Source organism: Sphaerodactylus townsendi, linkage group LG01 (assembly GCF_021028975.2).
Source record: "Sphaerodactylus townsendi isolate TG3544 linkage group LG01, MPM_Stown_v2.3, whole genome shotgun sequence".
NCBI lineage: Eukaryota > Metazoa > Chordata > Lepidosauria > Squamata > Sphaerodactylidae > Sphaerodactylus > Sphaerodactylus townsendi.
Window position 1 is genome coordinate 135,566,559 of NC_059425.1, and position 12,634 is coordinate 135,579,192.

The 12,634-nt window shown below is 41.8% G+C and overlaps 1 protein-coding gene across 3 annotated transcripts in view; it reads left to right on the top strand.

The window, feature by feature from the left end:
• CGA (glycoprotein hormones, alpha polypeptide) overlaps positions 1-12,634 on the top strand; it is a 19,739-nt gene extending 7,105 nt beyond the window's left edge. For all 3 annotated transcript variants that reach the window (XM_048494895.1, XM_048494905.1, XM_048494915.1), the window contains exons 2-4: positions 6,102-6,208; positions 10,687-10,877; positions 12,214-12,634. In XM_048494895.1, the coding sequence (XP_048350852.1) occupies positions 6,102-6,208; positions 10,687-10,877; positions 12,214-12,291 (376 nt within the window). In that variant the 3' untranslated portion in view covers positions 12,292-12,634. The remainder of the gene's footprint in view (positions 1-6,101; positions 6,209-10,686; positions 10,878-12,213) is intronic.

A 12,634-nucleotide genomic window follows, 5' to 3' on the forward strand; every position in this document is an offset into this window, starting at 1 on the left:
GGCTTTTCATCAGACAAGAGCTTTTTGACCTGTTCAGATTCTGACTTTTTTGGAATTAAATCTAAAAGCGGACAGATGAGCTTGAATCTAGCAGCTTCATAGAATGAGCAATGAAAGAAGACGTGTTCTGTTGTTTCCACTTGCCTTAATTGGCATGGACACTATCTCTCTGATCTAGGATCTTTTGATACCTACCTCTGGTAAATCAGGGGTAAACCAAAGCATTTCACTATAGTAAATGCCTGTCTGTAGTTATCAGTAGCTAGGAATGAGAGATAAGCAGCTGGACGTGTCTTTTATTTGCTGGGGACAAAAAAAACTTGCTAAATTGGTCTGTAGTTGATATGTACTTATGATCTTTTTTTAATGACATGTACATCCTTACTAATTTCTATAATGTGAACTGACCCTCATTGACATTGGTTTCATAGTGAGATTTTAATTCATTCTTCTTTTGTTTTAGAATTGTTCTGGTTGATCTAGGCAAAAGGTGGGTTAAGTGGAAGCCACTCCCAGATGAAGGGAAATCTTATTCTCAGGACCATGTATGGGGCCTCTTCGCACACTGGGTTGGATCCTGTATAAACTTTCCACCTGCAGAAAAGGAAAGATTATCACCAATCCCCCCTTTTCTGTAACTATTCATTGGTAGGATTGCCAGCCCAGGTTGGGAAATACCTGGAGATTGGGGGTGGAGTAGGGTTGCCAATCTCCAGGTGGTTGCTGGAAATCTCCTGGCATTTCGACCAATCTCAGGCAACAGTTAAAGGTTCACCTGGTGAAAATGGCCACTTTGGAAGGTGTACTCTACATTGCAATCCCTTCTCTTCTTAGGCTCCACCCCCCAAAATCTCCAGGTACATCTCAACTCAGCACCAGTAATCCTAGAATGAAGCCTGAGCAGGGCAGGGGATGAGAGGGTCTTTTGTGGGGCATTGTGCCCTAGAGTCCACCTTCCCAAGCAACCATTTTCTCCAGGTGAACGGATCTCTGTTGCCTGGAGATCAGTTGTAATAGCAGGAGATCTCCAGCCACCATCTGAAAGTTGGGAACCTCATTCTTGGGGCATCCCACACACCACTTCTCCCTCCGCCCCCCACCCGGGAGCAATGCTTCAGTTGAAATTTTAGGCTGCAGCAAGAATAGGGGAGGTGTACAAGTTGCACTTCTACATAAATAAACCATCCAGTTTACAAAATTATTGCTGGGATACAAGTTATTGTGCTTTTCCAAAGTGTACCTCAAAATATAAATTGTGAATGTATAAACTGGGCCAATTCAATCAGATTTCAGAAAGTAAACTGTGCCTTGGTTAGTTCATAGGTAGGAGACCACATAGGTAGGACACCACAGAGTGAATTGAGCATTGTTACACAGGTACAAGCAGTGGTAAACCACCTCTCCTTGTCTTTTGCCTTGAAAACCCCTTGGCATTGCCGTAAGTCAGCTGCAAGTTGCCAGCTTTTCCCACCACCAAACAAGTGTTGGAAAACCTGTGTGCCATACAGGTGCATCTACTTTTAGAGGCAGCAGTTCTCTATTGCAATGTGTATATGTTGTAGCAAACCTGAGTTTGTTTTCTTTATGTCATTCAAGATAAACCAAAATATCAGTTGCTCTTTCACTGATTTGCAGTGTGATATGCATTATTTTTTTACCTGGATAGCTCAGGCTAGCCTGATCTCATTAATCAACCCTGGTGAGTGACGTTCAGGGAATACTAGAGTCATGATGCACAGGCAGGCAATGGCAAACCACCTCCAAATGTCTCTTGCCTTGAAAACCATATGGGGCGGTTGTATGTCAGCTGTGACTTGATGGCACACATGTACACACAGTATTAAGTGGAAAACATGGACAGTATTACAGGTATACAGTGAAATGGTTAGGGTAATTTGGCATCTCTGAAGACTGTGGTTTCAGTGTCACACACCCACAGATAAATTGAAACCATTAATTAGATCAGGTAGAGCTGACTGCTAGCCATAACAATCTATTGTTAATAATAATAATAGAAACGAGAGAATATAGGATGGTCAGCTTTGGACAGATATATCTTGTGTACGTTTGTGTTAACCTATGAAAAGACAAGACACCAGTGTTCTCCTGATGGGGCAGAAACGGATTTTCTTTTACTTCCTGCCTCTTCTGGTGGGAGTCGTCCATCTTCAGTTGTTTTCCTGCCCCAGACAGTGAGAGCAGGGTTAGATGTAGACCCTTCAGCTCTATTTCCTTCCCTTCTGAATTCATCACTCTTTTTATTATTATATTCCAATTCTTCCTTACTTGCTATAAACCCTTGCCTGTCCTCTCCGCCTCTGCTCATCCCCCCTTGTTTGGAGTTAGGAATTTTGGAGCGTCTTGTGTCTGACAGCAGCCGATTCCTGAAAACTCGCATGGAGAGACTGAAATCTGATGACAGTTTTTCTCTGGATCTAGAAGCCCAAGTAGAAGCTACTTCAGCCTATGCAACACTTACTGCAGTTTGCCTGGGAGCTGTAAAATCCGCCTACCCTGAGGCTGGATCCAGCAAGAGAAATAACATGCCAAAGAAGCACCCCACCCCTAACTGAGACAATGGAGGCCATTTTGAGGGAAGGAGAAAGTGACATGGGCCAAGAAGAGAGGCTGGGATCCGCGACCCTCTGCACTTTACCTCAAACACCCATTGTATATTGGGAAGGTCGAGTCCATGGGGGGTGGGGGGTGTTGCTCATGAGGAAGAGCAATCTTAATCCCAAGCAGCTACTGAGTGCAGAGTCCATGGCATTCTTTAAAAAGACCATGAGGGAGGAGATGGAGTCTTACCAGCCCAGGCTAAGGCCCAAGCATAGGGCCAGATCCTCTTTGTCCAGCCCTTCTGCCACAAGATCCCCTTCAAGGCCATGACAGAAAAGATCTACCTGGGTTACCAAATGGCCATGGGGGAGCAGATGCTGAGCAAACACAGGCAAGTTTTTCCCATTCACTGTAGCAGTGAGGTCTCTGACAGTGAGTATGGTGGAAAAGAAGAGAGCAAGCTGTTCTCAGAAGAGGAGGAAGTGCCCACTAGTGTTCCTAAACAATTCTCACTTTTTCAAGCCTGGGGGTTATCACTTTTGTGTTAATTAAGTCCAAAGCAACACTTGACCTACAGGATTCTCCCTCCAAAGAGGAGGGGGATACCCCTTCCACTTCTATCAAGGGTAGACCCAAAGGTAACAAGGAATACTTTCCCCAAACTGAATTTTCTTAGAAGGTTTTCCTATTTCCTGAGTTTTTTGAATCCCAGCTAAAGAAGGAATGGGTAAAGTCATCTGCCAGTAAGCATTTCCCAAAGTTCATTAAAAAAAAGTGTTATGGTCTTCCATTAATAAGCTGTTGCAAGTCCCATTAGTAGACGCACCAGTGTCAGCATTGCAGTCTTCTGGATTACTCTCGGAGGATGGTGAAGGGTACATTCTGGACCCACTGGACAAAAGATTGGAATTGGTGCTGAAGAAACCCACAAAGCCACTGCCATGGCTATCAGGGCATCAGCAACAGTGTCAATTATGCCAAGAACAGCAATTGTCTGGACTAAGAAGCTTCTTCAACTTATTTCAAGCTTAGACAAGAAAATCCTGGACAAAACCTCCAGAGTGCTCAAGGTGACTTTATTCGCTGCTTATGCTAGTCTAGACCTCATCTTTTCCTCACGAGCTGTGGTGTGTTCAGTTTCCGCGACATAACCTGTGACTCAGAGAATGGAATGCTGACCTGTACTCCAAGTCTATCATGGCAACATACCCCTTCCAAGTGGATGTGCTTTTCAGAGAGGCCCTGGACAAGCTACTTGTCAAAACATGAGACAAGAAGAATGCCATGCTCAAGTTTGTCAAACAGGACCGAAGGCCCTCCGGTTCAACTACCTTCAGGTCTCACAAAACCCTACCCAGATCTAACAAAGATAGCAGACCCTCCAATTGGCAGTTCTCTAACTATTCCTTTTGAAGGCAACAGAGCTTCAATCCTCCACCAAGCCTAACAAAACTACAAGAGACAACTATCCCAATGTTCCGGGGGGGGGGGTACTCCTTCTTTCCTTCCAGGATGAATGGAGGAGTCCTCAACCCGACATGTGAGTTTAGGAGGTCGTGACCAAGGGGTACACCTTAGAATTTTCAGGGATGCCACCTCAGTGTTTTGTTTGCTCTCCCACATGCAAGAACAAAGAAAGCTCCTCTGCACTCAATCAGCAATCCACCACCAGTTGGACATTTATGCCATTCGTGCCCCCAACTGAGATACAAACTGGCATATACTCAGTCTTCTTCATGGTTCCCAAGTGGAACAGAGACTGGAAGGCCATTCTGGACCTCAGGTTTTTGAACAAATTGATCAAGTTGAGGCATTATAGAATGGAAATCCTCTGGTCCATCATGAAGACTGGGAGACTTCCTTATCTCACTGGACCTCACAGAAGTGTATTTCCACGTTCCCATCAGAGAATTCCACAAATGGTTCCTGCAGTTTGCGGTTCAAGGACAACACTATTAATTCTGAGCCCTTCCCTTTGGGCTGCCCACAGCTCCACATGTATTCTTCAAGGTCCTTCCCACCTGCATTACCAAGCTGAGAGAGCATCTGATAAACATTTTGGAAATCCAATCTGTCTTTCTGGCCCTCCTACACTTCAAAGGTCAAATCACAGGGAAACATCTCCTAGTGAGAACGTATAATGTATGTGCCAAGATGTACATCAACAACGGGAGCAGGGGGAGGTCCCGGTCGTTTTGAGGCTCCTCACCTGGGCGTAGTCCAACCTAAGCTTGCTCAGGACAGAACGTACCCTGGGCGTTTTGAACATGAAGATGAATTGGCTAAATTGGCAATCAGTCGATTAGGCCGAATGGTTGTTGAAGAATAATCTGTTCAAAATGGTATGTTTCAGATGGGGCGTCTTATCCTGAACCTCTTCACTTCAGAGACAAATCACCAGTTGGACAGATTCTTCTTCAGGTTCTTCAGCTCAAGGGCAGAGACAACAGACACTTGATGGCAAGGTGGCCACTGGATCTGTTGTACGCTTTCCCCCTGATTCCGGTCCTGCCCAAACTTCTGAGAAGAGTCAGGGAATTGATAGCCCAAGTCATTGTAGTGGCTTTGTATTGGCCCTGGAGACCTTGGTTCTCCATTCTCCATGAGATATTGGTGATCTCTCTACTGCCTATTTCAGTGTCACAGGATATGCTGAGGGTCCAATCCTCCACCCACGTCCCCAGTGACTCAGGCTCACTGCCTGGAAATTGAGTGGCAGCAATTCCTAATGGCTGAATATTCTTCTGAGGTTACCTCCACCATCTTAGCATCCTGAAGACCCTCCACTATTCATGTCTATAATGCCACGTGGAAAGCGCTTCTCCACTGTGTGTCTAGGAAAAATAAGTTGCATTTCTCCAAATCAAAGTTATCCTTGGTATTGGAATTCCTCCAGGAGGGGTACAATTCAGGTCTCTGGGGCTTGACCCTGCAGAGACAGGTGGTGACCCTAGCCATGACGTTGCCAAGGTACGATAAGACACATCTATCAAACACCCACATGTTTCCTCAAAGGACTATCTCAGATGGATCCTCTGCCATCTCACCTCTTCCCTACATGGAACATGAACATCCATCCATCTGATTTACTAATGTTGACATTGAAGTTAAAATTACAGTTAGGTGACTCCCACCACAGGAGAAAGGAAGTGAAAGAATATCAGTTCCTGCCTCCTTAAAGTAAGGGTGGGTTTGTTTATTTATTTATTAAACTTGTATACCGCCCTCCCCCGAAGGGTTGAGAATCACCCATACAAGATGCCCTCCTATCTCCATTGGAGAAGAACCATTTACGGTGAGTTTCCAACGGGCCTCTATCTTCTATCTGTACCAAGACCCACTTAGCACCTGAAAAACAACATAAAAAAGCAACTGAGAGGATGAAACTGTCTTTTAGCATTTCACCCAGAGCTGCAATTAATAACACATAGAATTCAAACAAATTACAACAGTAATCCTGAAATACAGTGGGCTCATGCAAAATGAATCTGCTTAGGAATGAAGTAGAAAGGTCTTTGATTCTTTCTTTACTTTTTTTACAGGAAGGTCATGGATTTCTATGGAAAGCACACAGCCGTCACTTTAGCCATATTGTCTGTATTTCTGAACATCCTGCATGCATTACCAGATGGAGAGCTTGTCAGGCAGGGTGAGAGATCTTTAATACTTGAATTAACAGAGAACAAATGATTATCAGAATAAATTAAAAATACTAATTAAATTTGTGCTCTGTGTGTACCATTATTTTAAAAAAGCCCAAAAATCTGCTAGGTAACATTTTCTTGTATATCAAATTGTGAAACCAGAATACTAGACAGTGTTGTAATATACTCTTTAATGGAACTTATTAAAATGTCTCTTTTACAGAATTGCTGGTGAATGTAGTTGTCTCATTCAGACAATAGCAAACTGCCTCTGAATGTCTCTCAATTTGAACACTGTACAGGGTTGCCACAAGTCAGCTGTAACTTGATGACCAAAAAACCCAAAAATGCTCCAATGAACTGATAGCGCAATCCTATGCAGATGGATCCTCTGTTACTGATGTAACTTTGCACAGGATTATACTGCCAGTGTGGCCAACTGTTGATTAAACATGGCCAGCATATAGTTTCTATAGATTGTGGTTAAAAATATTCTTTATTAAAATCAAATGCTAGACTATACATATAAGCTATACATTCTCGATAGGTAGCAGTGTTACTTCGGTACTGTTTGATGATCCCATTACACTTATTTGGAAATCTATGGGTTTTGCAGACTATTCAGCATGTTTTGAAAGACAGTGCAGTGTAGTGGCTATGGCATCGAGACTAGGATTTGGGAGACTTGAGGTTCAACTCTTCACTTTGCCTTGGAAACTTGCCGGGTAATGTTGGACCAGTTACATAATGTCATTTTCCTCTATCTAGCAGGGTTATTGTAAAAGTAAAATAGAGAAACGAGAATGATGTAAACCACTCTGGGTTCTAATTTGGTAGCAAAGCGGGGTATAAATGAAATGAATTAAAAATGTAATTGGAGTGTTAATGAATGTTTCCCCTCTCTTGGCAAGCACGGGGGCAACTCATGCAACAAAGTTTTATGTGGAATGAAAGTTAATATATCAGGAGTCAGATTATCGTTTTTTTGCAGAAAGTTGAAGTCAAGTGAGAGGAGGTATTCCCACTTGTGACGTGTGATCATACTCTCACAGTTTGTCCTCAATAGCATTGCAGTGGCAAAAATTCCAGTACCTTCTTTCTTCACATCTGCACCCAGAGAACCTCAGCTCCCATGGGAACGATGGGATTATTTCCTTAATTATTTGCTGACTTTCAATAACTTAAACTGACCTTCTCCCAGAAAAGAAAAAGGCAATGTTTTTATACTGCCTGGGTACTAAAGGACCAAAAAGCTTCAGGCATCTTTCTTTAGTCACTAAATTGCCACAAGACTCTACTCCACATGGTGGCAGTCCATTCTATGTAACATTCTTTTAACTTATTAAATGTTGTGTTTCAGCATTTCCAATGTTTTGGGTTCTATTACCACTTTCATTCAATACATGAGGCTGTTGATCAGTACACAGTGGCTTTATGTGAACAAAGGCAACATGAATTTGCTAATTTTACAGGTGAGGTAATCAGAGACCAGACAGTCAGGAAGACAAAGAATTCTGAAGTCCAGTGCTCATGATCAAGTGTCTGACTTTGGCAAAAGCTATCGAAATTACTCAGGGTGGAAAGTGCTCTGCATTGTGGTAAATAACTGTTCTTTCCACCACAAACCATTGGATATTCAAACTGTATGGAACAGAACTGTTTGCAACATGTTCTCAAAGAAAATGACAGCTAATAATTACATCTCCTTTTCATTGATAGTATTCACTGGTGCTGCAATCCTACCCATAAACGAGATTTTATAGGGTATCTTGCAAAGGCAACATTTTACAAGAAGGGCAATAAAATTTTTCCAATTTTCCAAGAGTCTGTAAGTGTGCCACTAGCAGTGTGTCAGGAGTGGGCACTGAGAAATGAAGCATTGATCCTTCTGACCAGTTTTTCAATGTTATCTGAAGCATGTCCTTCTCCATGTTGCCTTGTACAAATCAATGACTCTGAATCAAAATGCTAGTAGAGTTTGGTTCCCTATGCATTGTAGTTGCTCATTGCTTCTACACATAACTACTTGCTTCTAACTGCCCATCACTACATTTCAGATATATGCCTAGAACAGGGGTAGGGAACCTTTAACACTCAAAGAGCCATTTGGACCCGTTTTCCACGGGAAAAGAAAACACTTGGAGCCGCAAATAATTTTTGACATTTAAAATAAAGATAACACTATATGTATTGGGGTTTTTTTTACCTTTTACTCTGCTCATTCTGAGAAGCGCATGGATGCACCCGCCCTGCTACCTGCAGGGCGGGCAAGGATGAAGCCAGCGGCTCGGCCTCGCTGGCCACTGGGTAAGCGCCCGCCCCGCTCCAACAGGGCGGGCGAGAGGGGAAGCCCACGGCGCGGCCCAGCCGACCGCGGGCAGTTGGTGCACCTGCCCTGCTGCCTGCAGGGCGGGCAAGGATGGGACCTGTGGCTTGGCTCGTGGAGCCACAGTGCAAGGGCAGAAGAGCCGCATGTGGCTCTCGAGCCGCAGGTTCCCTACCCCTGGCCTAGAAGGATATACTAGGTATTCCATTACTATCAAAGGCTACTTTACTATTAGTCTTTGATGCAAAGGCTGTAAGGCACATGGAAATGTATACGTAACCCCAAAGGTACTTTAATCTGGGGATGGAGTCTTCAAAACAATCTCAAAATCATTCTGGATCTTAATAAAATGGAATGTGTCTTGCATATTATGGAAAGTTCACACATGGAGAAAGTTTACTCAGCTTCTATATGTCTTTACTGATGACCATAGGTCAACCAGGAAGTTCCAGCACAGGATCAAGCTCTAAGGAAATACAGTACCAGTACAGTACAAAGAAATGTATCAATTGTGCTGAGACAACCATTTCAGGAAGAGATTCTCAAATTATGCATAATTGAAACTTTCAGTTCCTTAGAGTGGGTTTATTCCATTGTAGTTTTTTAATAATTTTTTTATTGTATCATTTGAATTTTACAGTTTATAATAATTTCCTTCCTCATACATTTTCCCCCTTTTCTCCCTCCCCCCGTTTCATCTTCCTCATAGTTTTGTCACACAAACAGCAGTAAGTTCATTCTCTGTAGCCTCTTCTCCCATATTTCTTCATTGACTCGAGCTTCTTTCATCCAGTCCACGTATATTATCCATATCTTCAAAATTTCATTCTATCTTGCCACGTCTTATTTTTGGTTAATATATTGAAAATATCAAGTGTCACTTGTTCCCAGATATATTCTAGCCATTTCTGTCATGTCCATTTTTTCTTTTCTTTCCAGCCCAAGGCTATTGTTGCATGGGCTGCTTTAATCATTATTTTATACATATAACTATATTTTTATCCACCCTTCTATCCTCCATTACACCCATGAACATTAAGTCATTATTTAAATCAATATTAATCTTCACCAGTTTCTTGATATATAGCAATACATTTGTCTAAATTTTTTTCACTTCTGCACATTCTATCCACAAATGGCTATAATATGCCTCTTGGTCTCCACAGTGCCAGCATTTGGAACTAAGACCTTTTATCATATATGCTAATTGTTTTGGTGTTCTGTACCATTTTAGTATCACTTTTCTTTCTAACTCCATATATATTTCTAATCCATTGTTTTACCCAGAAAAGTTCATGAGACAGTTCATATACGTGTGGATTTGAGGGACCTCAAATCAAACAGTGTTATTGACTCTAATCTACTGCCTAGCAACAATGAAACACTATTAACTTTCAAAGAGAGATCTTTACAGCTCTGGATTTAAACTCTCCATATCAGATTCCTTTAGAATCCTGTAGCTACATAGGCTTATTCCAATTTAAATACATGTCTTTTGAGCTGACTTCTGTGACATCTGTCTTGTAGAAAGTGTTGCGGATGGTATCTGGAGATATCAGAGGTGTTACATTTTTCCAAAATGACATTCTGGTATATGGCAGGGATTAATCTGAAGTGAAAGGTGTCCTTAAAAGTGTTCTATAAAAGCTTCATCAGCACATACTTATCATAAGCAAAGAGAAATGTTAATTTGGACAGACTCTCCAACTTACCTAGGGCATACTGTCAAAATCAGGTATACATAGTAAAAAGCATTCAGGGAGTATCATTTTGGAGGACATTACTTTCATTCGGTTGCCATGAGTTGGAAGCAACTTGTCAGCACTTAACATACACGGGTTCTTCAAGGTTACAAGTGATGACCAATATCTGCAACACTTAATAATTTCCAGATAATCCAGTGACAGAAAATCATATCAGATTCTCTTCTCATTTTCTATAAAGAGTTTCCTCTTAATTAGATACTCATTTATGAACTGATGGCATACATGGAGATTTTTATGCTACCAATACTTTTTAATTAAAGCAGCTGTAGAGATAAATTCTTTCTGACACTTTTCCAGGGGCACAAATAACTGGGACACACCCTAGTATCATGTACTGGAATACAAAGCATAACCTAGAACCAGATTAACATTTGTTTGTTGTTTTTGATAGGCTGTACAGAATGTCAACTAAAACTGAATACACGTGTGACAGGAGCGCTCAATGGGCAGCGCATTTTCCAGTGCGTGGGATGTTGTTTCTCAAGGGCTTACCCTACTCCCATGAGGACAAAGAAAACAATGCGAGTTCCAAAGAACATTACATCAGAGGCTACATGCTGTGTAGCAAAAGCCTTCACAAGGGTAATGCAACATGGGGTTGCTTTCGTGTTGCTCTGTGCATTTCCCCCTTTGCTCCAGAAAGTACTTGAATTCACCACATATTCATGAGGACTGCATGCTTACCTTGGCAGATACCACTAGGTTTTATCCTTGTAAAAAGATTGGCATGGAGAAGAGTGACGCAGTAGCAGCTTGGCTACACTCTCCCATCAGCTTGATGGAACCCAATGGAATTGTTGGGAAATAGGTTCAGAACAACAAAAGGAAATTCTTCTTTACTCAAAAGCAGTTAATCTGAGAATTCAGTGCCAGGATCCAGCTTTGCAAATATGGTGGTGATGCTTATGAAGGTGGGGAGAACCCATTTTCACAGGTACCCTACTGCCCATCCTTGGAAAAACTGGGATGTGGGGTGTGTGTGTGTGCAATTTCAGAGTTCACATTAGGTGCCATTTCCTGCCAATATGCCCCTTTCATGCCCTTTTCATGTCTTGCACTGGGAGTATTATTTAGTTTATTTCACACAACGAGCTTTGTTGCTAGTGCTGTGTAATTGGTTAGAATATCAGACTAGGAATGGGAAGAATCAGGTTCCAATTTCCATTCTCCCAGCTTAATTTTTCTCATGAGTTGTGAGGTAAAGATGGAGGCAGAAGAATCATACGCTGAGCTTACCCCCCTTCGAACTTGACTCAGTAGCAGCTAAAAACAGAAGATTTGGGAGCAAAAGGAGATAGTTGCTTAACAGGGTTTGCATTAGGGATGAGCAGCTTTCCAGCACTCTAGGAACACAAATGATTCACTGTTTTCCTCCAAATATAGAATAATTCTGGGATTCATAGCCATGCCAGCCTAAACTTTGCTCCAAAGAAAGTCTTTGTCTTCAGCAACATCAGTATTGGGCAGTAAACTACTGTATGAAGAATTGTATCAATCTAGAATGCAACGCACCAATAACCCTTAGGAGAGAAAGGCCTCGGTTTCTTTTAACACACACACACAACCTAGTTGTAATGCTATGCAGGCTGTCCTTACAACTTGTTTTTATGGCTCTCTGGTGAATTAGAAAAAAAAGCAGCAACATGCTTACCGGATCCCCACAGCAGCCCTAGCTCCAGCCGCCATCTTGGAATTACCGTATATACTCGAGTATAAGCCAAGGAGGGCTTTTTCATATTTTAAAATGTGCTGAAAAAGTCAGCTTATACTCGAGTATATACAGTAAATGTAGAATTAACATAGATGAACATTTCCAGTGTTGTTCCATCAAGCTTTTTTGGGATTGGGAGGTGGGGGGGGGATCAACATAATGTAAAATTATTTATTAAACATTATTCTTTGTTTTTCTTCTCCCAAGATTCCCTTTGAGGACAATACAACTATGGAGAACCACACTGATTGTCACTGCAGTACTTGCTACTACCATAAGTCTTAAGACCTTTTCAACTGGAACACAGTTGGCAACAAAAGGAATTTCTTTTTTGCTTGGGTTTTGTAATATTGCATAATATTGCATAATACTAATTTCTGGAAAAGGAAGAGTTTCATCCAGCATCCTATGAAAAATCCTATTCTGTTATTTTCTCTGTACTTCCCACACATTGAGCTTGGCTAAGTGTGTTTCACTATTTCTTCTAGGACAAAATACAGAATTCTGCATGAAAAAAAGCCTTGTTCATTTCATATCTCAAGTGTGAATTAATGTATACATTTCTTTCCCCAGAAAAGGGAGATTATTATAACTTAATACAATTCCCCCAATAAAAATTCCAACATAA